This window comes from Sander lucioperca, chromosome 1 (assembly GCF_008315115.2).
Source record: "Sander lucioperca isolate FBNREF2018 chromosome 1, SLUC_FBN_1.2, whole genome shotgun sequence".
Taxonomy (NCBI): Eukaryota; Metazoa; Chordata; class Actinopteri; order Perciformes; family Percidae; genus Sander; species Sander lucioperca.
Window position 1 is genome coordinate 48417559 of NC_050173.1, and position 24902 is coordinate 48442460.

At 42.7% G+C, this 24902-nt stretch overlaps 1 protein-coding gene across 5 annotated transcripts in view; it reads left to right on the forward strand.

The window, feature by feature from the left end:
- afap1l1a (actin filament associated protein 1-like 1a) overlaps nucleotides 1-24630 on the forward strand; it is a 37724-nt gene extending 13094 nt beyond the window's left edge. Inside the window, exons 1-19 of one of the 5 annotated variants that reach the window (XM_031302532.2) lie at nucleotides 7597-7853; nucleotides 12316-12441; nucleotides 12543-12626; nucleotides 12744-12823; nucleotides 13254-13395; nucleotides 13552-13647; nucleotides 13747-13961; nucleotides 14092-14271; nucleotides 14409-14492; nucleotides 15070-15145; nucleotides 15340-15459; nucleotides 15539-15750; nucleotides 16765-16910; nucleotides 17032-17104; nucleotides 17651-17765; nucleotides 20166-20333; nucleotides 22620-22795; nucleotides 22902-23024; nucleotides 23825-24630. In XM_031302532.2, coding sequence (XP_031158392.1) covers nucleotides 7823-7853; nucleotides 12316-12441; nucleotides 12543-12626; nucleotides 12744-12823; nucleotides 13254-13395; nucleotides 13552-13647; nucleotides 13747-13961; nucleotides 14092-14271; nucleotides 14409-14492; nucleotides 15070-15145; nucleotides 15340-15459; nucleotides 15539-15750; nucleotides 16765-16910; nucleotides 17032-17104; nucleotides 17651-17765; nucleotides 20166-20333; nucleotides 22620-22795; nucleotides 22902-23024; nucleotides 23825-23851 — 2274 coding nt within the window. In that variant the 5' untranslated portion in view covers nucleotides 7597-7822 and the 3' untranslated portion in view covers nucleotides 23852-24630. Of the gene's footprint in view, nucleotides 1-7596; nucleotides 7854-11101; nucleotides 11380-11437; nucleotides 11626-12315; nucleotides 12442-12542; nucleotides 12627-12743; nucleotides 12824-13253; nucleotides 13396-13551; nucleotides 13648-13746; nucleotides 13962-14091; nucleotides 14272-14408; nucleotides 14493-15069; nucleotides 15146-15339; nucleotides 15460-15538; nucleotides 15751-16764; nucleotides 16911-17031; nucleotides 17105-17650; nucleotides 17766-20165; nucleotides 20334-22619; nucleotides 22796-22901; nucleotides 23025-23824 lie in introns of those variants that run through there. The other 4 variants (XM_031302533.2, XM_031302534.2, XM_031302529.2 and 1 more) reach the window with 4 other exon arrangements.
- The last annotated feature ends 272 nt before the right edge of the window (nucleotides 24631-24902 follow it).

Below are 24902 nucleotides of genomic sequence, written 5' to 3' on the forward strand. Positions count from 1 at the left end.
ATTGTGGTGATCTCATAGGACTGAGGGCAGATACGGGATCTGAATTTGACTGACTGCACTGTAGTGGCTTTGTCTGGCAGCAGGCTGAGTCAAGCCCTCTGTGCCATCTCAGACCTGAATAAATCAGAGAGCAGAAAATGAGAGAGGGGAAGGAGGTTTAGCAGACAGACATCCCCTACATCATGGTCACTTCTGTGAACTTTCACCTTTGACCTGAATCCATATTGAGAAATACCCAGATGCAACTGTTGCCACCTGGCCAGTGCTACTATTCAATGACTTGTAGTCATCTGTCCATTTTTTATACCTGCTGGCGAGATCAGCCTATTCCATATTCCATGCATTGGAAAAAAAGATGGGGAAATTTGATAAACAAGCACATTTGATACAGTAGATTTAACACGACAAGGGGAAAGTAAAGGACTACAGGAGAAATGTATTTGACATTAACAGCTTTTTGGGGAGAAGAAGGAAACACAAAGAAAAAACAATGAAACCCAAATGAAATGTGTCAGGACATTATGTTGTGTAAAAGATTCCTTATCCCTTGTTTACCTCCATGTCACATTATACACAATGAAAGTTTTCCTGTGCACACATCTTTGTCCGTGATGCCCCACATCCGTCAGATTTGGCCATTATAGAGCTAATGACATGTAATCTGATCTCAGGTTTAAGCTTACTAAGGGTGCTTTCACACCTGTAGTTCAATTCAATTTCAATTCCATTTTATTTATAGTATCAATTCATAACAAGAGTTATCTCAGGACACTCTACAGATAGAGTAGGTCTAGACCACACGCTATAATTTACAAAGACCCAACAATTCCAGTAATTCCCCCAGGAGCAAGCATTCAGTGCGACAGTGGTGAGGAAAACTCCCTTTTAGTTCGGTAGACTGGGGGTGATTTGGGGTGAAGTTGTAACATTGTTGGATTTTTCATTTTGTTCCGTTAGCATTCTCACTGCCCTTTGTCAAACGCACCAAACATTGTAAACAAATGTCACGCGGTCAAAACGGTCATTGGTCTATTTGACAGAATATTCTGAGTGAAACTCGCCGTTCACTTCCTGTATTTGGGTTGGATCGTGTTCTCATCTGAAGTGAACCAAACTCTAGAGCACTTGGAAGCGAACAGAGACCCCCGTTTTCAAGCGGACCAGAGTTCAGTTGTTTAGTCGGCACCAGAGTTGGAATGAGCTTTCACACCACGCCAAACAAACGGAACTATCTGACCAAACTCTCCAGGGTTCATTTTAAACGGACCCAGGTGTGAAAAGCGGCCTAAAACAAAATCTCAGTGAATAAACATAGTAGATGTTAGATGGGAAAATGAGCAGCATTGCTTTACTAACCTGACCTGTAACTGGAGCCCTTGACTCTCTCTCACTGCTGAGATAGTAGCTCCCTGCTATCACTGCTGCTTCCCAGATGATTTAACTGCTGTGTGTGTGTGTGTGTGTGTGTGTGTGTGTGTGTGTGTGTGTGTGCCACATCAAAAGCTTCTGTGCTCCAATGCTGACCTTCAAAAGCCAGTTAATGCTTAAACAGGTGAGTGGGAGTGCACAAAACCATACTTCTCCCCCTCCATCACCATGGAAACGTCCCAGCCGCTTCAGAGGCCTAATGACTTTGAGTAGAGTTCTCTCTCTGTGACCAGCTTATTAGAGTGGCCTAATTAGAAGGAGTGAGGATGCACGTTCAGGCTAGAAATGAGTTCTAGACATTGACTGCAGGATACATACACGCCCCATTTAAATGACGTCTACAAATATAAGATAGGGGGAATTTAACTTAAACTTTGCTCTACTTTATGGAGATTTAAACCAAGATGTAAGGCTGGGAAGTAGTTGTGCTGTGGAATGCGTGCTCCAAATGCTTTAGGTTTGGCCTAATTTTAGACTATCAAATGGTGTTTTTAAGTTAGCAATCAGGTAGTGTCAGGCTGTAAGTCAACGTACCAACCAACTATTTCTAGTAAAAAAACTAGGACAGAATACTACCTAATATCAACAAAGAAATCTGAAACATGTATTTCTCTAGACTGTTTCCATCTCTACTGTATTTATTGTATTTGTGTGTACACTTGTGAGTATCACGGGGTGTGGGTTGGGATTCTTGCTGTATTTTATGATGACCTTAAGCATCTTCCTGTCCCATGTACAATAAAAGCAGTGGGGAGAACATGTTTCCCCCCCCTCTCCACCTTAATTTGTATGCCTTTATGACTCCTCCAAACTAAATAAGCTCTTCCACATGCTCCCCTCACTAGCTGCTCAACCTCAGCATGTTTTGCATTGTGCATGGTATGTATGCTTATTATTGTTTGTCTAAAATGTCCACCCACATAATAAATGTACATGTCAACTCCATGAAAAAGGAATTCTCACTCTCAAGGGGACTTTACCTGCAACAGCTAAATAAAGGTCTGTAATAATAGCACATTGAAAAGCTCCGTTAAATTGTCATCCCTTTGAAATACAGTTGTAGAAGCAGGCACGTTCAACACTATCTAGCCTAGGTTCTAGACAGTGCATTGAGAATAGGGTCACCAGAGACAGTACAGTAAAAGTGGGAGCGGGTCAGCTGACGGGAAGAGGAAGCAGAAGGCCGGAGGTGATAAGTGATGTCATCAGAAGTGGGAGGAAGTCCATCTCTATAGGGGGCATATGGGGCATCCCCATAGAGTTGGGCAGACCATTAACTGATGTAGGACAGGAATAGTGTTTTGTTGGCAGCATCCAGAATAAAATCAAAATCAGTCCCTAAGGGTCTTCAGTAGCTAGCTTATCAGAGCCAGCATGACCTTGAAAAAATGTCTGCTTTGATGACTTGCAGCTTAATCTTTGTATATTTGACTTATGACTTTATGCTACCTGCCGTCTGGGTTTCTGTCAGGGTGTCTGGGTTTCTGCTGCATTTAAGGACCATTTGGTTGGTTCTCCTGGGAATAACATAAAATTCCCCTGACCCTTAAATGAATAGAGGAAATCAACATTAATATCCACTCTGTGTGTGTGTTTTACAGATATGCAAAGTGCCAGTAATAAAAAGTAGTACTTTAACCTAGATAAACTGGGCAGTAGAAACAAGCTGTTAACGTAACGCTGACATATTTCAGCACATAAGGGGCAACATTAGCATTCACTATGCTATTAGCTCTGTTTTGCCCTCCATCAGCTTTACCTGCTAAATGTTCCGCTATGTTCACCAGCTCATTTTTAACCATCTATGGGTTGTTTGGTACAGGGGACGTAGCACAGGGTGGGTTTTGGCTGAATGGCTGCTTCCTGCGTCTGGAAACAACACTGATGAGAGTGAACCAAACCAGTAAAGTTGCAGGTTGTCCTACCAAAACAGTGAGCTGAAAGACGCTAAAATGCCCCGTAGAGCTGATTGGCTTTAAGAAATCTGGATTCAAATTGCATATTTTAACCAGGTGGTGTCCTTCCCCCTTAAAATCCTACCTTAAATGACAAATACACAGGCCAAACATTAGCAAAAAGACAGGTCACAGTTGTAGTCATCCTACTGATATGTATCATCTTCCCAATAAACCAATACTGTCTTTGTGTACTTATCGTGGGCACCGGTGCTATCAGTTTGTGACTGCCCAGACATGTTGTGTGCTGGGGAGAGGAGAATCATCAGACTTGGGAAATGCCTGGAATCTGAGGAGTAGAGTGGGAGGAGATTTCATCATGATAGGGTACAGGCTGGTGAGAGACGGCATTGTTGGCACAGCATGCAATTAAAAGCCTCGAGCACATCTGGTCATCTGGTTTACCTCACCTTTTTGTTAGTATGTGACGGCCACACACGCCTCAGTGATATATATATGGGTGTGATACGTTGGTGGGTTTTTGAACCACAGATGTGACATCCATTTTTTCATCTCTTTTCTAAATGTTATGATTCAGCTACTTTCTTCAAACACGCATGTCCCCGCTTTGATGACTGAGTTAGACGGTGGTGTTGAGATAACCCTCACACGGCATGAAGATCACAGTCAAACCCTGCTGTCTCTTAACTGAAAACCCTCTCATGTGACTAACTTAACAGGAGATAAGATTGTTCTTTTTCACATAAACAATATTTTTCATTTCCTCTCAGAAGTTGCTGGGTCACATTGTTCAGCCGGCCTTAGCGATGAGACAAGACTCCCACACCTCAAAGTCTTCAACCTAAAGAGTTCTTTATGTCAGATCAGGTTGGGAAATGGCTGTATGTCCAAAGACAATATGGAAGGGGAGACTTCCAAGAAAAGCCCAGCAGTTTTCCTAGATACTGATCTCTTGTGGAGTCGCAGATGGTACAGTCGTTTGAGTTTCTCACAGCAGCTTTGTCTAGCAGGAGTTACCTCTTTGTGGATATAACTGGGTTTTGTAACATGGACTTGATTAGTGGTACTTACTGTTAATCTGGAAAATGCATCTATTCTAGATTAATAGTCCATCTTTTAGCAGTACGTCTGTCTTGAACGTGTCCGTTTTACTTAGATGCATGAGAGCTAATTGTACCCAGTGGTAATGTGAAGAAGAGTAATGTGTTTTTATGCCTCTGCGCCGGGACAAACGGGCCGGAGGAATTATGTTTTCAGATTGTCCATTCGTCGGTCCGTTCCATTCGCCTGAACGCGATATCTCAATACCCCCTGGAGGGAATGTCTTCAAATTTGGTGCAAACGTCCACTTGGACTCAAGGATGAATTCTAGTTTACAACATGGTTTGCGTTCCCATCCCTCCACTGGCATCCACGGTCCTGTGTGAGGTCCATAGACTGTTAATATTAATGGACGGAGCATGTGTGACGTCACCCATTGATTTGTGGAGAAACATGAACATCATTCTGTGTTGCAGAAGACTTAAAACTAGCAATTGAGACCATAAACTCATTATGAAAATGTTTACTGAGGTAATAAATCAAGTGAGAAGTGGGTCACTTTCTCATAGTCTTCTACAGAAACCAAACTCCTTTTGCAACCGCACGTGTCGCCCCCTGCTGGAAGTCAGAGAGAATGCAGGTTTAAGGCACTTCCGCATTTGCAGGACTTCACTGAACCGGATGCTTTGTCTGTTAATATTTACAGTCTATGGTGAGGTCACAGCTTCACTGAGGAGGCCAGAGGTCACATATATGGCGTTTTTCTATTACATGGTACCTGCTCCACTCTATTCTACTCTACTCGATTCGACTCGGCCGCGGTGCCCCGTCCTCAATTTTCCATTGCAGATTTAGTACCGCCTCATGCCTGAGGCAAGCGTGGCTGGTCGTCATAGCGACGCTACAGGAAACTGCCGTGACGTGACACACACACAGAACATGGAAGGTGTGTTTTTGCCACAGCAAGAAGACAAATTTAGTTTCTAAAGAAGCTGGAGGCAGCAAAAAAATCCACAGCTGGCTAAACTATTTAAAAATGGCGGGTTTGTTCAGGACACCCCCCTGTCGCTAGCAATGATGACGCAGTGATTAGTGACGATTCTCTCTGACCAATCAGGAGTCTGCAGGTTTTCACGTCACCTTTTGGTATCGCCTCAGCTCGCTTGGAACCTGGACGGAGGTGGTACCAAAAAAAATACCTGTTAGCAGGTACCAGGGACTTTTTATCATAATGGAAAACCAAAAAAGGCGAGTAGAGTAGAGTCGAGGCGAGGTACCATGTCATGGAAAAACGCCATTAGTCACAGAGAGGAGTGGTTTGTGAGGCAATAACCAAATCTATCAGGGTGTGTCTGTGGCATTTGTCACAGCTAGAGGATTTGGAAAAGTTGGGAAACACTCGAAATTCCCCAGGGAAGCTGTCTGGCCTGTGTATCAAATTAGATGGTAGGAGCACTTCCTGTCTACACTATTAGGCAATTCATTTTCTACACTGACATCCTCAGGAGTGTATATTTTGAAATCCTTTTTATATTTGCACAGTATGACTCATTTATCTATCATTCATGGTCTAGTGGTATTTCTGCAGTGTTCTTCAATCAAGATCACCTTTACCTCTATAGGTATCTTATATCATCACCGTTTGTTTTATACATTTTCCAGTTTTTTCAAGTTTTAGTGGTCAGTGTCTCAAACCTCAATCATTTTTTTCTCTCTGACTAAAATGTATCTTTTGCACCATGTATCGAAAACTTTCAAGTACCGAAAGCTGGAAATGAATGTCTAGTTATATTTGCAAATTTCTTTACTTTTTCTTTAATCTGATTTAAATAACATTTTTGCAAGTTAACTACTTTTTCAAGTTTGCCTGTAGCATTTCAGAACGTTTGCTTCTTGTGTCGAATGAAAAAAATGCTTTTTGATAGAAAATATGTTGAAATAATATATTGAAAAAAGTATTGTTTTGGTATAAGTACATTAATAAGTATTAGTAATTAGTAGAGTAAGATTGATACCACTGTCTTGTGTGTTTGCTAAATGTGAAGCAGCAGCACCAGTCAGTTTAGTTTAGAGAGACTAGCATCATTTTACCCCTACTTCCAGTCTTTGTGCTAAGCTAAACTAACTATCCTACTATTTACCGTACAGACATGAGAGTGGTTTTGATCTTCTTATACCTTGCACGGCTGCTGGATTCTGGCGAACCGAACCAATCAGCGGGCCGACATAATAGACAGATGGTTCATCCAATCACCTGCCAGGTATTCTTTTTGAAAGTGCCTGACTTTTGCCAAAAAGTTTTCAATGACTGCGTCTCAGATGGTTCTGTGTTAGCAAACCATCTTGCACATCATGTTACCAATTCTCAGCAAGAAGGTGAATAAGCAGATTTCCCAAAATATATTCTTTTAACTAAAGAGTTTTCAATAGGTCAGAGCAAAACAGTAGGTGAATTTGTATTTGACATTCTCTGTATTAATTCAACATAGTAAGTTCACAGTGATTGTTGTGCAGTTGTGCACCAAGCAGCCCTACAGGCAGCTGACACTGTTTTCATTCTGCCTACACTAAGGCAGCAGTGTGTTTTGTCTGTGCATGTGAGTTTCTACATTGCTGTGCATATGGTTGTGTATTCGTCCTTGTGTGCTTGTGAGTTTGTTTGTGCAGTGTTAGGGCCCTTGTGATTGAGCAGCGTGTCACATCGTGTTGGAGCCCATGAGTCTGCCTCAAGGCAACAAGTCATGTATGTGTAACTGAAAAGTCTCAACTTGTCTCCACCTCCACTCTACAATTTCCATTATATCTTTCACTTTATACTTTTAAGTAAACTCATTTTAAATATAAATGATGCAGCATCATCTTCACTGAGAACATTTGTACTGGCATCTTAATCAGAAAGTAACTGTGTTGAAGATGCTCTAATGTAAAGCAGAAGTACAATGCCTTACTGTATCTGGTATGTCAGTGGGTTCACTGGCATCATCTGGATGGCAGCTTTTATGTGCAACTAGTTAAAGGTTAATAATGTATTGAGGTAAAGAATGTGAAAGAATGAAGAATGTGAGTTAGCTATTAGTCGACATGTGCGTGTTTACACAGCAAGCCTTTCCCAGGTGCTATACGATCCCTAGGATTACAGCAGAGGGGCAACACACACACACACACACACACACACACACACACAAAGAGCACCACTACCACAATCTCCCTACCCCCTAAAAGAAAAGCGAGGAGGGAGGTATAGGGAGATAACGGATCAGAGGGAGGAAGGGAGAGGTAAAAGAAGTGTGAATTCAGCAGTAGGCAGACTATAGCTCACCTCCACTACAAAGACTTCACAGGACGGAGCACACAGGGAGGCTTTGACTCTGGAATATCTCCTGCTGTATCTGCTTGTGTATGAATGAACCGGTTTGTCTTCTTCTCAACCTTGGAAAATGGTGGGACTCTCATCCACTGCTGTCGAAGGTAAGTGCTGAAGAGCGGTCTTTGTAGCCTGTCAGGATATTAACACAGCAGGTATCTAAAGCTAAAGAAGGTGCAAGGATTTGTATAGATATGTAAATATAGGGAACAATGCGAAGACACAGGCTGTGAAGGACGGGGTTGTAAACATGAGACTGAGACATCAGGTGATGTTTTTCTTCGTGCCTTATGCGTTGTGCCAGCTTGCTGAAATACCAAGAAAGGCAAAATTGTTGAGAAAGCAGCAGTTTTGCCACCCAGATTTGCCCAAAAGTTTTTAAGCCACTAGAGACTCATTGTGGGATGCACATTATTGTGTGATTTAGCTGGAATGTCTGACTGCAACAACATTGTGAAACAGAGTTGCTGCCAAATGTTGTCACTTTCAACATACTGTGAAGTTATTTTTGTGTGTGAGTGAGTGTGGGATGTGTGGTGGTATGATAAATAAGCTCAGCTCGGCATGAAGAAAGCCCTTGGCATATAAAGGAAGGGAGTACAAGAAAAACCCTGTGCACCCGATTGAGGTCACTTTATTCTTCATATCAAGGTTTGTTGGACATGTTAGCACAGGTGCTCAACTTGCTGACATTACTCTACCCCCCACCCCCTCACAAACCCCCTCTCTCACTCTCCAAGCAGATTGTACAGAAGGTCTGCTAATGCAAGCCTCTTTTAAAGGTCTGAGTCTGCACTGTCAAACAAACATGTCTCTCTGCTGCTTCACTATGCACACTCACACAAACACACTTTGCAGAGTCTTGCACTATTAACAAGGTGAGGAATGTGTCTAGTGTTTAACAGCAATTGTCAGACAAGTGTGAGGAGGTAAATGTTTTAGCTTTGAATGGCTCTACACATTCCTGCATGGTGCACTGCCTGCACCCATCTTTTGTGCTGCCAAAAATCTCATGTTTTTCTCTGATAGATTAAAACGTAAAGTTGATTTTAAAGTTATGCTTTGTTCTTCTTTTAGCTGCACATACAGTATTCTAATTTCCCCCTGGTCTGACTTTAATCAAACCACATCCAACCTGTTTTCAATGTAGCATTATTATCTTTTGCCAGCTTGTGTGTAGTTTCCCTCAGGTGCTAGGCTCACAGTCTTATCTGGCTTTTAAAAACATTAAAGACACACATCACACGCTCATACAAACACACACAAAGTTGCAGCAGAAAAATTATTGCGATAAACAATAATGTCGTTCTGAGACCATTTTCATCTAATATAATGATAATGACATAATGCAGGTACACCTTTTCAAAGATCAATAAACTTATTTCTAAAGAATATTTAACACTGGAACTGGAAGACATTTTAAATATCCACAATATGTCTTTGATCTCCTTCAGTATGTCGTCTTCCACACTGTTGGACAGTTGTGGAATTGCCGTCTGTGACCCGTATGTTCTCCCAGGTAATTCATACTGGCTGTCAAATGTTTGCAGCATTAGTCGAGTGTTTGTGATAGACTACAGACTCTGTACTACATTTAACAATTATTTATTAAACACTAAATATTACATTTAAATAATACATTATATCTATCTATATCTATGTGGCTATCTGCCACATGGCGAGTAAATGTTTGTACCAAAATAGTTCTGTTTTTCAGTCTTCATTTTGGCGAAGGTGCAGCTATACTTTCTTCTGCTCCTCTGCAGGTCGGAGCTTCGCGGGGGGGGCGACACACACACACACACACGCACACAAACAGACGCCAGCCACCACGTCACTTCTGTTTACTGATAGCTAGCGTTTACCTTAGGCTAATTCATTAGCTAGTAAGTGGCGATTTTTGACAAGCAGGTAACGGAGTCTCAGTTCACCGTCCGGGAGCCTCTGACACTCTGACAGCTGTAGGCTTGGACCGTTAATGTTCTGTGCATTGTCGGACACATACAGCAATTTTCCTGAAACCACTTGCGAGACTGACAAGTCCACGGCGGCGTTTATGTCCGAGCCTGTCTCCACCGCCTCCACCTGCAGGTTGTCAACTGCGTGGTTTGGAATGAAAGGGAGAAAACCGGACGCCGAGTAACAAGGCGGTTATCGCTCATATACGTCTTCTTTTTTTGACGGCGCCTTAACGGCAAAGTGCTGCGGAAAACCCCGCTCCAACTACTCGCATTTTCTGTCTCTCTCTCTCTCTCTCTCCGCCAGGAGTCCCGCCTCCACACAAAGACCATTTATTGACTATCGCGACAGGCCTAGTAGTGTGGTGTTGATTATAAAGGCAAGGCTGAGGATTTAAGGGTGGTCTTCTGGCCTCACATGCCAAATACTATGTAGTAATTCCTCTTAGCTCATTTTGGCACAAGTAATACTGTTATTGTCAAATTGGATAATAAGCTTTTTAGAGCGCTGGTCCAAGTGACGTAATGAAATAGCTTTATGAGTGTTGTGACCTACTTCATGCTAATTCCTTGAAAGCAATGCCTTGATTTCTGAGGTATACTTGATTTAATGCTGACTGGTGTACATTTCAGTTTCTTTCTGCTGTGAATGAGTCATGCTGTGGATAAAGTTCTGTCTTCCACTAGGTTAGAGGAAGCCCAGTGGTACGCTAGAGCCAGAATCTAAACAGCTGGAACGTCTGGCAGAGAGACAACACTCACTGGGCCAAAGCATCCCACTCTCATGAGTTTCCTGTCCTTCGCTGACCCCCATTTCCTTCATTTCCCCTGGGTGAATCAGATCTTAATGAGGAGACATTCCAGGTCCCGGCATGAATTAATTCCTCATGCCCACTTCTCGGAGTGCAAGCTTTTATCACAATAGAAGGAAACCGCACTAGTAAAGAAGTGGTTAAACAGACACAGGAAAAACACACACCTACTGCAGCTCTTGTTGCTCTTGACTGTAGCCTTGGCCAGGCATTGTGAAGCCCATAGGAAGACCTACCTCAGGAAAGTATGTTTGTCTTTTTAAGGAGTGGGAGCAGTCTGAAATGTAGAACACACATCACTTTCTAGTTGTCAGTGGTGATTACATACAAGATTGTTGTCAGAGTAATACATCTAACATTCTGCCCTAAACTCATTAATATGCTCCTCAAGCTGGCGCGAGCACACAACAGGCTGGCTTGTTGACAGGTGCACCAAAGTTCACTTTTGACACGTCCCACTAAATACACATCATTCAAGCGTTCCTGTGTGTTAGACTTTTTTGTGTGTGCATATATGCATGTCTATGTGTGTGTATTTTGTGTTTGTTTACTTGTTGTCATATGACCGCCCACCAAACAAAGACTTTTCTGGCTCAGCAGCTGTCCCATGGCCGACCCCAGCAAGATGCACGGTTCAGCAGGTCTAGTGGCTGGACTGTGAAAATGGGGCAGGAGGGGAGTGACAGAAAGAGTTGGAGGAAGCAGACAAGTGGGCCAGCACTGACTCTGCCAGTTGTCAGGTTTTTGCTAGGGATCTTCAGGATTATAGAGATAGAGAGATGTGTACGATACAGAGGGAAATTAATACAAAAGAAGCTATGAAACTAGCAGGAGGAAGGGAGAGACATGGCGGCTGATTGGTAAGCCTTTTGCTCGAGTCTAGATTCCTCCTTTATCTGATTTTCTGCCAAACACACACATCAGCTGCAGGTTCTGTTCTCAGGATGTCCAGCAGCTGGGCGAGTGAGGCGGTTTATTTAAGTTCTGTTCTGAAAACAGGGAGTGGACCAGATCAACATGTGATGTGGATCATATATTCCTATAAGCTGAGTCCTCAACATGTTCCAGAACCTGGGGAGCCCTGTGAAGAATATGTATTGCAGGAGGTCTGCCTGTCTGAACCGGCTAGTGTTTTATTTTTATTCTTATTTTTTTTGAGTCCAGGACTAAATCTGTTAGATAAAGATCAGGTGCCACAAGACTCTGCTTGCTGGTACATTTGGCCTGCTCTGGTGCTTCAGTTATTCTTGTCAGAATCTCATGTTCCTGCCAACATCTTTACAGTCTGTGCTGAACATTTAATTTACCCTCTCAGCATTGAGAGTTGACTGTTGATTGAATTTTGGTTATGTGCCCATCAGTCTGTGAGCCAGCAACATTTCAGAGCTGCCGCTTTTCTTTGCTCCTTGTGCAGGATGTTCTGTTCTAATTCTGTGCAAGATGTTTTTTTGTTTCGCTAGCTTCACTTCCACTTATTTTCAGAGCGGTTAATGAGCAATTAGCTGACATGTTTCCTGTCACTCCAGCCTTTTGTCGTTGTTTAGTCTGACTAGTGACAGAAAGGGGAGGAGAGGGAGACTGCGTGATAAGGTGGCAGATTAATAATGACAAACTGTGAAGCAAAGTGACAGAAAATGAAAGAAAAGACAGGGAAAGCAAAGCAGAAAGAGATTCTTTGACATACAGCCCTTTTGGTTTGTTTAGACTTGTCAGTCTGACCTTTGCCCTCCCTGCTGATACTATGAACCCATGACTCCCCCGACCCCCCACCCCGACCTTTGCCCACCTCTGTGCAGCGATGGAGGTGTTGGTGAGTGAACTGGGCGTCCTGCTGAAGATGCTGGACCAGGAGAGCCTCAGTTCCTCCACGCAGGAGAAGAAAACCTCCGTGTGGAACCTCCTGCAGCAGATACAGCCATCAGGTCAGTGAGACCTTGTTTTGTCTGTGTTTTACTTAGACCCACATAATAAAAATGTGCACTCAACATTTTAAAGGGTAAAATGTCTTTTTCCTTGCCTCCAGTTTCAGGAACCGACTACATCTACATGAACTCTGCAGTGTACAGAAATGGCACCAGCTTTGTAGAGTCCCTCTTTGAGACATTTGGTGAGTTTGAGTTCCAACATGGTGCTGTAAATTGTACACATATCTATATAAATGAGCTGCAGATAATGTGTCTTCTTTATAAGCGTGAGTTCAAATGTACATTTTTGGCTTTCATAGACTGCGAGCTTGGAGACCTAAAGGATGTTACAGATGATCTTAAAGACGAAAATAGCACACAAACTGACACTTTGAAGCAGGCAAGTAGCCAATAGTGAATTTATAACTTATCCCTTTCCAGAGATATCATTTACATATGGCCGAGTGTGTGTGTGGGATATATGATGCTGTGTGTATGTTGTATGCTGCCCATCTTTTCAGCACTGACCATCCAAATCCAACTTTGCAGAGGCTATTACCCTTTGCGATGACTTGTGGAGAAAAAACAAAGAAAAACAGAGATTGTATTCCATGTTGTGGGGGTTTTCCATGCACACACGCTCAACACTCTGCAAGCTGTTGGAAGAGTTCAGATTTAGGGACCCACACAGAGCCCATGTGTCTAATTTACTGGTATAATTTTTAGGGTTTAACTCTGTATCTCTTTGATGATGTAGTTATGAGGCTGTGAAAAAGAAATCTTTGATGGTTATGAGGGAAATTTGAGAGTTGTTTGTGTGTTTCCCTTAGCAGAACTGTGCAGACTCCCCTGCCCCAGCGCACTCAGTGGACTCTCCTCCCCCTCTGCCCACAACGCCTCCCCCCGAGGAGTATTATGAGGAGGCAGTGCCCCTCAGCCCGGGCAAGTTGCCCGAATACATCATCACACGAGGTCAGCATCTTCCCGCCTCTGCTGAACTCAGCGCCCTAAGTGTCCTTTTGCTGTAAAAACCTCTAAGTCAGTAATTACAAAGTACAAGTTGGATTAAAGTTCATGATGGAACATAAGGAGTCATTAGGGATTTTTTTTCATGTCTTGCATTTTCAGTCAGGCCTAGCCCTCCCAACTCTATAGAGGATGGGTATGAAGATGCTGAAAACAACTATCCCACTACCTGCATAAACACACACCGCAAAAACTCATGTAAGTTGAGAACAAAGTTACCCCCAAAATGAATGAGATTACAGGATAATTTTTCCAACAAATAAAACACTTTATTTTGTCCGTCCTTGCCCTTTTCAGACAACGACTCTGATGCTCTGAGCAGTTCCTACGAGTCCTACGAAGAGGATGAGGAAGAGCGGAGCCCTGGCGTCAGACTCACTCATCAGTGGCCCTCGGATGAGAGCTCCATGCCTCCTGCCCAGGACTGTCGCATCTGTGCCTTCCTGCTGCGCAAGAAACGCTTCGGCCAATGGGCGAAACAGCTCACTGTCATACGGGACAACAGACTGCAGGTGAGAAGTTGTTCATTCAAGGAAGTCTTTAGCAAAGCATGCAATTATGCATTCAGGATACATATACATCCTCTGCAATTCTTCTTCTCTTCTTACACTCCCAGTTTCCTATGTGTCCTCCTTTCTGCAGTGCTATAAGAGTTCTAAGGACACGTGCCCCTATGTGGATCTGCTGCTGCCCCAATGCACTGTGGTCTATGCACCCAAAGACAGCAAGAGGAAGCACCATGAACTCCGTTTCACCTTACCCAATGGAGATGCACTGGTGCTGGCGGTACAAAGCAAGGAGCAGGCCCACAGATGGCTTAGGGTGAGCTACACTTTTAAATTATATGCATGCTTGCAGTAAAAACAGACTGGTAACACATCCATCAATCTTGTCGACGATGTGCAAAATCATAAGGAAGTATACAGTCGAGAGTGACACATGTAAAATAACCCCCACAGGTTGTTAGAGAGGTGAGCGGTCAGAGTGCGGGGCCTGAGGAATCTGCGTCTCCCATCATTCCAAGAAAAACTGAACTTGACAAGGTAAGTGCAGGAGAGAGGATGTTTATGTCGGCACAGTCCCTGTCGTTTTTGTAATTCATAATTCATCTTAACAGGTGAGGTGAGAAAAGGATTGTGGCAAGCAGCAATTGTGTTGTCCCCATCAATTTTCCTAAAGAATTGCTTGGCTCGAAACAGTACACAGTGATACCTGTGTTTTGCTTGCAGAACAAAGAGGAGATATGAAGCGTAATTGGGTGTTAAGGCAGCAATGATAGGGATGGTGGTGAGTCAGTGTTGGAACGGACACATCCTCTTTAAAGCTTACCAACCTGTTGGAACATAAACTGCAAAAGGGGATGAACAGAGAGGAGCCACCATAGAGTTGGAAGGAGTAAAAGGAAGAGGATAAGTCTCATTCTGTCTTTAAGTAAGATAATTAAAGAATCCAGAGGCAAATGCATGTAAGCTTGTTAACAAATTGTCTCAATAATAGTTATTTAGCTCATTATGTAGAAGGCCAAGCTCTAGTTTAATCCTGGCAGACAGACGGATGTGTAGGACCTGTAGGACACTGTTGTTGAAAGTCTAAACCTGTGTTTGTGTGCTTCTTCACCAGAGGCTTTCTGCAGAGAGGAACACATCAGACTCAGACAGTGTGGGTGTGTCAACTGGAGAAAACTGCAGAGAGACTGGTGAGACAGAGATACACACAGCCTCAGACTAATACAGCAGTTTGACAAAAAAAATATGAATTTAAGGTCCTGGATTTTCACATATCTAAAGTCAATTAAAATGAATTAATTATATCTTACAGTTTTACTTACAATTTCCACATGCCAAAGATAAGTTTGGAGAAAACTGTTGAATCCTTCCATTTTTGATGCAGGCAAGGTGAAACGGGGGCCTTTCGCTGCAGGCCGTAAAATCACACGCATCATCAGCTTCTCTAAGAAGAAGCCCCCCCGGCCAGGAGATCTCCGGACATCAGACACCGACCCTCGACAAGGTCCAACCCAATTCACTGTCCCTCTCAAGGTCTCCAGGTTTGCAGACGCGTCATCTTTCTTTCCCTCCTCACCATGCAGGCTACGTGTCGGTGCTGGTGAATCAGGTGTGGCGGGAACAGTGGTGTTGCATGTCCAGAGGCTCCCTGCACTTCCACCATGACAAAGGAGACACTCGGACCTCCTTGCCTTCACTTCCTCTCCACGGCTGCGAGGTGGTCCCGGGGCTGGGACCCAAACATCCCTTCGCCTTTCGAATCCTACGGAGCTGCACAGAGGTGGCTGCTCTGGAGGTAAAATACTGAACTTTTGTTCCTTATTTTAAAGGGACTGTACTTGATATTCAGAACTTTAATATAGCAGTAAACAACTATTTGCTATGTAAAGATATGTTGGAGTAATGGCCTCCTGATCAGAGAATGATGTCACACTCCCTCTGTGTGTCTTGTAATCTGAACTTCTCTGTTCTTTATTTTGATAGCTGCACATGCATGTGAGTTCCTTGTGTGTCGGTATCTGACGCCGAGGGCCGTGACAAAGCAGCCCAGACGGTATTTGTCAGTGAGAGCTGTGTGGAGGCAATCCCAGACTTTTTTTTATGGATATTGTGTACAGCCCCATTAAAGCTGCACTAATCAGTAACAATTTGGGCGCCCATATACAGAGGCTCACTCCGATTCTCCACATCTGTGCTGCGTTCCAGTTTTGTTCCGTCCTCTGCCACATGCCATACCACAACGGGAGCGTCTCAGTAGCTGAGCGTCTCAGAAGCGGAGCGTCTTGCCGCCCGACTCGCAGAACAATCGATAGTGGGGGGGTGTCTTTTGGTAAATTGACTATTGTCTATCTGTTACATTCCTGCCTGGCTGTCCAAACGGCCCGCGGCTCGCGTGAAAATAGACCTGGTGCATATCTTTAGCGGAGCCTCTGGAATGCAGCACAGGCGTGCCCGGTGGAAAATAGGAGTTAGTCCTCGCCACAGCAAAACATGGGGTTCTGACCTGCGGCCCTTTGCTGCATGTCATTCCCCCTCTCTCTCCCCTTTCATGTCTAAGCTGTCCTATCATATAAAAGAAAGAAAAAAAAAAAAACAATATCAATAACAATAGGTCAAATGGCTTTGTGTAATTGCAAAGGGGTCGCTCCTAGTGACGAACCCACTTTCTTATCTTCTTATCTTATCAACACACTCTGCAGTTAGCCTAATTTTAGTGTCTTTCAGCTCATTTTTAAGGTTTTACAGCGTGTAACTTAAATGTTTTGAGTCATTTCAAAATTCAAAGCCGATTTGTCTTGTCTCTTTTTAGGCTAGCAGCTCTGAGGAACTTGGAAGGTGGCTCGGTGTCCTCTTGGCAGAGACAGGGTCCGCGACGGATCCTGAGTCACTGCATTACGACTATGTTGACGTGGAAACCATCGCTAACATCCGCGACGCTGCGCGGCATTCCTTCCTGTGAGTGAGACAGAGAGGGGGGAGTTGGAATATTTGGATGAGGTCAAAACAAGGCCACTGACCAATGTAATGATCGTAAGCCCTCACATAGGTTTCATTTCTCCTTTTTCTCTGATCCTAGGTGGGCCACATCCTCCAGCAGCACCTCCACAGACTCTAGAACATATGATGAGGTCCCTAATGAGGACATGCAGGTGCTCAGATTCACACATTTTCCAAGTTCAGTTAAACCTTATGTGTAATGCTTTACTTTGATGCGAGAAGCTGCATGTCTGTGTGTGTGCAGCTGTTGGGGACTGTCACTGTCTGACTATGACACTCCATATCAGTCACCTGAACAGACAGACGGTGCTCTGTTACGCGCCTATCAATGACAGCTTTTTGTAGGCCAGAGAAAAAGCAGTGTGTGGGCATGGGAGAGGAAAACAAGACCAAAAAAAAAGAAAAAGTGATCAAACTGATGACAGGAAGGCAGGAGGTCATGGCAGTTTTACAGCCTGTAAACTCCTTTCTCAGCCCAACTGACATGCACTTCTACAACATGTGCCTCTCAACACCTACAGCCGCAAACATACACGCCTCAGTGCTCTCATTCCAATAAATCTGAAGATTAGTTTATTGTTTAGCTTAATATACAAACTTTGCTGTATTTTTTTCCCTCTGTCATCATCCTTCTTTGTGCATCCTCCCACATCTTTCATGCCCCACCCACCCCCCCACCCCTTCTCTACTCCACCCAGTCATGGGAGAACCGCAGGCAGCAGTCTGGGAATCAAGGGAAGCGGCGCTCAAGTTTCTCCAGCAGCGACTCTGACAGAACCAAGCCTTTAGTCTCCCTCAAACGAACAGGCTCAAGTAAGTGTGTTTAAGTAGTTTTCTCAGTGATGCTCAGCTATTTCAACAATTGGAAGAAATATAGATTGGACTAGTTGTTTTCTACAGTTTTTACATAAACACTTACTATTTCTATAGTTTAGCTCCTTTATCATTTAGTCAATGTCAAACTTAAAATATTGATACTGAATAACCAAGATGTAGATGGAAACCTTTTCAAACCTTATCATATGTCGATAAATGGCCATACTTCATTAGCTCAGAATCAGAATCAGAATCAGAAAGGGCTTTATTACCAAGTACGTTGCACATACGAGGAATTTGTCATGGTGTTGTTGGAGCATGTCACACATACAAATATAAGAAGGATAAAAAGAATATAAACAATATAAGTATAAACAGATACACACAGTATGTATTAATAACGATAAAATTAAATTAAATAAATAGTAAAATAAATTAAACAGTAGTAAAAAGCTCTGCAAGCTCTGCAAGATTTAGAATAAAAAACAATTGTCCCACAACGGGGAAATTTGCAATTTATAGTTGTAGAGGGAGAAGAATCACTGTGCTGCATTGTGTATGTGCATGCTTAATTGTGTCAGCATTTGAGTATAAATAGTGTCATCTGCATACAGATGGAATCGACTTCATTCAGGCCTTGGTTATTAAAGCAGCCATATTATGCTCATTTTCAGGTTCATAATTGTATTTTAAGGTTGTACCAGAATAGGTTTACATGGTTTAATTTTCAAAAAACACCATATTTGTGTTGTACTGCAGTGCTCTCTCTCACTGCTGCAGATCCTCTTTTCAGCTGGTCTCTGTTTTAGCTACAGAGTGAGACCTCTTTTCTTCTTCTTCTTCTGTACTATCTTTGATTGCACTGCACATGCCCAGTAGCTCAGATGTAGATCATGTCAGCTAGCTAGCTCCATAGACAGTAAAAGAAAGGCTGTTTCTACAACTTCGGTCAGTTACAAGGCAGGATTAGCTGGGAGACTTCTAAATGAGGGCACACATGGAAGTAGTTCTTTTGTAGATTATGGTGAACTTGTGTGTGTTGTAGCAGTGCTTTGCTATTGAGAACGAGGTAGCATGCTAGCGTTAGCATGCTAGTGTTAGCCATAGTGTTAGCATGCTAACGCTACGAGCTAATGGTTGCGGTTAGCCTGCTCGTTTCGGCTTGTGACGTCACAAGCTGTGCTGATTTTGAACAGCTCACCCAGAGACTGAAGGCAGGACACATTCAGAAACCGTATCTCACTCTAAACACCATGGATGGATTTTTTTCAAAGTTTGTATGTGTGTGGAAGCACCAGAGACACAGCATAACACCCCAAATTATTCATTTTCATATGAATAATTTTCACATTTTCATGATCATTTTTCATAATATGGGCACTTTAATGTTTGTAAAGAGAAGAGGACCTAAAATTGAGGAACCCCTTTGCTGATGTTGATCACACATGTGTAATGCACTTCAATAACATATTGTAATCTGTACTGTATAAAAGGCATTTTGACAGATCCATAAGCAAAGCTGCACAATGTTAATTTTTATCTAAACTTTTCACAATATCATTTACAACCAAACAGCTGAGATGTATATTTACAGCAGCTTCCCTCCTGTGTCTTTTCAGCTTTATGCTCCTCTCTGCTTTCCATCTGTCTCTCTCAAGATGAAACAAAGAGTGTAGCAGCCTGCTGCCCTTTAAGGGAAAAAAGAATAATACAGATGGCACCTCTTAATATAGTTACGTGTCACACGGGAGTTAGATTGCACAACTGTAGTTTTGCTGTAGCTTACAGCCTTAATACAGTCCCTTCAGTGGTGTACCAATTCACTGACAGTCATACAATTTGAGCTTTTATCTGGCTCAATATTCCCCTTATTCTTCTCCTCTCAATCATCTTCTCAATTTCGGTAATAATAATCTTTTCCTTCTAACACTTGCCTGTCCCATTTGCTCCGTTGTGTCAGTGTGCCTCGGCCATACGAATAAAAGAGATGAGCGTCCTGAGTTTAGTGATATCGGCGTGGTCGGTTGTCTCAGTGCTGTTTCACAGGCCTTCACTGTGACGTTCTGACACATCAAAGAGCCAGCGCTCTCCATGGCTGAGAGCTTCAGGATGTAACCTGAGATTTATTGGACACTCACATTAGATCCGCTGTCTTGCTCCTGACCTCTCCCTCTGCAGGGGTATGCGTGTGTTATTCATGCATCGTATCTTTGTTTGAATTATGAAAAACTTCACATTTGTGTGCTACGGTTTCATGAGAGTTGTAGAAGTGGCACCATACTCCTCACGTGAGGAACTTGACAGGCAGAAAGATCGCTGCGAGACGTTCTGTCTCCTTCCCATAACCCCTGTGGAATTGACCCCTCACCTCTGCTCTCCTCTGGCATCTCCACGCAGACGCCAACCAATATGGAAGGTATGGGAAAACGCGAGCTGAAGAGGATGCCAAGCGTTACCTGAACGAGAAAGAGGAGCTGGAAAGAGAGAGGGATGGGATAAGAAATGCACTTGTGACCCTCCGAAAGGAAAAGAGAGAGCTGAAGGAAGAGCTGAAGACAGCCTCTGGTAAGGAGACACAAAGCAAAACAGACAGCAGATGCTACACAAATTCTCCTCAGTCATGACTGGGCTCAGCTCCAATAAAACTAAAACCTGCTACTGTAGTCTCAAAATGAATATCATAGCTAGAAAATACAGTGGCACTCACAAGTGTATGAACCCATGCTAAATTTGACTAAAATTCGGAATAAAAAAATCATCTTTTGGAAATTGATCTTAATGCCTTAATTAAAAAAATGAGGAAATATCCAACCTTTAAGGACACCAATTTTCTTTATGAATGAATAATGTATCGTAAATAAATAAATGTTCCTTAAAATACAGGGGTCATTAGTCAGTACACCCCTATGTTAAATTCCCATAGAGGCAGGCAGATGTTTATTTTTAAAGGCCAGTTATTTCATGGATCCAGGATACTATGCATCCTGATAAAGTTCCCTTGGCCCCCACATCATCACATACCCTTCACCATACCCCCCCATCATCACATACCCTTCACCATACCCCCCCATCATCACATACCCTTCACCATACCCCACATCATCACATACCCTTCACCATACCCCCACATCATCACATACCCTTCACCATACCCCCACATCATCACATACCCTTCACCATACCCCCACATCATCACATACCCTTCACCATACCCCCACATCATCACATACCCTTCACCATACCCCCACATCATCACATACCCTTCACCATACCCCCACATCATCACATACCCTTCACCATACCCCCACATCATCACATACCCTCACCATACCCCCACATCATCACATACCCTTCACCATACCCCACATCATCACATACCCTTCACCATACCCCACATCATCACATACCCTTCACCATACCCCCACATCATCACATACCCTTCACCATACCCCCACATCATCACATACCCTTCACCATACCCCCACATCATCACATACCCTTCACCATACCCCACATCATCACATACCCTCACCATACCCCACATCATCACATACCCTTCACCATACCCCACATCATCACATACCCTTCACCATACCCCACATCATACCCTCACCATACCCCACATCACATACCCTTCACCATACCCCACATCATCACATACCCTTCACCATACCCCACATCATCACATACCCTTCACCATACCTAGAGATTAACATGGTTTTATGTCAGTTAGCCTAATAGCTGCATTGAGAGATGATCTTATGGAAAGTACCCCATGCCAATCTCTAGGTATGGTGGAGGGTATGTGATGATGGGGGGCTATTTTAATTAACTACCTATTAGAGCGGTATGGTTTTTCTTCCCAGTCTATCAGTTATGTATCCTACATAACCTTATCCGTCCTCATATCACTAACGTCACCCATCGTGGTCATGCTCTACATCCCAGCAGATTAATTGTGTCACATTAATTTGTTTTTAAAACGGCAGTTTTCTTTACAACATTGGTCATGCGGAGAATATTAGTGAAGCCACTGTAGCAAAGCGCCGTCAGAAGAGTGTGACTCGCTCTGAAACGTTTTTGTAGTATTCCCTGGACACAAACCGTAGGAGACCTTTTTTTGTTGGTGCACCTACTCTGAGTTGATTGAACCAACTCATATCAACTGTTCTGAAACTGAAAACTCAGTTTCCATCTCAGGGTAAATCAACTCAGAGATCAGGGTTAGACTCAGAGTTTGGTAAACCTCCTTCCTAAAACGGGGCCCAGAGGGCTTGCATATTAAGTGCACATTCTGTTCCTGCTCTGTATCTGACCCTGCACTATGACCTCTGATATTAGACGGCCGTGTGAGAAGACAATTACCCTACAGGGAGAAATGAATCATCTAATTGCTTTTATTATTAAATCAAAAACATGGTTATGAAAATGCCTTCTAAATGTAATTAATTCCCTGTAGTTTCACATAGTATGTTGCCGGCAGTGGTGAAAGAGTGAAAATAGCATACCAGATTGTAAACATAGTCCATTTCAAGTAAAAGTCTACTAACATAGCACCAGCAAAATGAATCACAAGTCAAATTACTCATTAGGTATCACGTGACAACTGCCACTGTTACATTTGTATGTACTACATTATTGGATTATTGTGTTACTACTTTAGCGTAGTTTAATCTACAACAATGTAACTAGTATCTATAGATGTAGGACAGTAACAATAATTACCTCTGAAGTAGTAAAACATACTCAAGTACTTCAAGTAAATGTTCTGTTTTAAGAGAATTAACACCATCTAAAAGAACAGGAAAATACATCTACTGTTCTGTCTGTCTGTCTGTCTGTCTGTAACAGAGCGGAGGAAGTCCTCCCTGAACAAGCGCGTGTCCCAGCTGGAGGACGCCTGTCGAGCTAAAGAGGTGGAGAGGGTGGAGCTGGAGCTCCGGCTCACTCAGGTCCAAGAAAACCTCAAGAAGAGCCTGGCAGGCGGAGCGCTGGGTGCACCTGTTGAGGTGAAGCCCCCAGTTCAGGTACATTTGTTGCACTATGTGGAAAGGTGCACAAAAACATGTTTACATGCACACCTGCCTGAATACGCGTTGTTTATTTACTTCTTTACTTTTTCTTTTTGTGTAGGCCTCTAGCAAAAAGACCCAGAATATCTACAGTGATTCTTTACCAGTAAACTGTGCCTCAGAGATGCGTCGGAGACCTCTATCTGTTTATGCTTCTACAGGAACTGTCATGCAGAAGGCAAAGGTAACTCATCTCACTGGTCAGTAACTCTCACAGTCACTTCCTGAACGCTTCCTCAGCCTGTCATATGAACAGATTTCTCTCTCAGGCTTCACAGGGGGTTGATAGGATCACAGCAGCATGTGTCATCATCTAATGGGTTTACAGTTCACACATAAAAAGAGAGTATGGGTGTTCACACAGTCCCTTTGGACATTTACAATGCAGTCCCTTGTGTGAGTGTATTTTCAGTGACTATGATCAAATGGGATTCTGTCACTACATGTTTAATATCACCTTGCTCAGCTACTACTGCTTTCACAACACATTTCACAATATTTCTACCTAAATGGGTCGAGGCAATCTAGTGAATGATGAATATGAACTACTTAGATTGGAATTGTTTTTATTATCACAGAGACTGTACTGCCTTGTATGACACCTTTACTTGGTCATTGATTTACTTTGATTCATTACTGTGGACCACCAAAATATAAATTGTCAAAAATAATTGTCTAAAGAAGTTAGTGGCTTTGGATTTTGAGAATCAGTGAACAAAAGCTGAATAGTCTAACTCATTCTACCTATAAAAATATTTTTGTGAAGCCATTTCATTAAGGCTTGTGTTTTAACAATATCACCCAGCTCTACCATTTTTCTGTTTTACTGATTTTTATTTTAGTTTAATTTTTGCTTGTTTGTATTTACGTCTTTATTACAGTACAGTAGCATAACTGAAATTGTTTAATGTGGTGCTATTTATGTTTTATGTTGCTTATTACTTATCACTTACTAAATCACCTACATGTGTTCTATCTTTACAGGAATGGGAGTCAAAGAAAGCAACCTAAGAGCAGCATCGTGGAGAGGACTGGAGAAAGAATGATCATCTTTACTGAGGAAATAAACTGTAATGAAAGAAATTAGCCACTAGATGGAGGTACATCTCACTGAATATTCACTCTTCTGTCTTCCTGAAAGGACTTTTTCCATGATGAGGAATCCAAGAACTGCTCGCTGTCTGTATCCAAGTATTTTCAGTTGTCTTTGGTGAAACAGATTCCAATGTGGCAAACAGGAAAGAGAAGAGAGTTCATGAAAGAGTGTAATGAAAAGCACAGTTAGTGCACAGCGTTGTAATGGTAAAGCAAAACAGGATTGTGTTCTCATCCAGGGTGGTTTACGGTGAAATGTTTAGTTAGGGTGCCATGTGAGAAAAGTCATGTGTTTGGAAACTATGAGGATGGAGGTAGTTTATACCACGATGTGCCTTTTATATATCTTTTTTTTTTTTGTATCTGCCTGTACAGAGTGAGACTACGGTTTTGTATCTTCAAGGTTCCATTTCTCATCATCATCATAAGACGTACCTGTCAAAAGTATTCAGTTATGTGCCATAGAGGGCTAAGTGACTTATCATTTCTTTTTGACTGCGCTTATAAGCTTCTCCTCTCAGGTTGAAGCTGTGCTGAACAGTAAAACCATCTGCTAAATAATCCTCAACCACTTGACCCTCTTTCACACACATTCAAAAACAGTTAAATGCTCCTGTCAGAGATAATTGAGTGAATAAGAAAGTGGTGCTATTCTGTGATTCAAACCTGTCTTTTTCTGAGTGGGAGAATCTCCACTATAGACCTCAACAGTCCCGCCCCTCGTCCGAGAGACCTTGGGTTCCGGAAGTAAAATTCCCATTCATTTTTCCCATAGACGTCTGGAAAAATCCGTATATAAAAAGTTTTAGACGGTGCCTTAGGCTAACCAGATGGGACGTGACTCATAAACATACAACGTATCATTTCGAGTGAAAAAACGAACAGAAAATTCAAAAAAAGTCAAAGGTACAACACTGTGTACATATCGTCATCTCAGAGCGAAGGAACTACTCATCCCATAATCCAC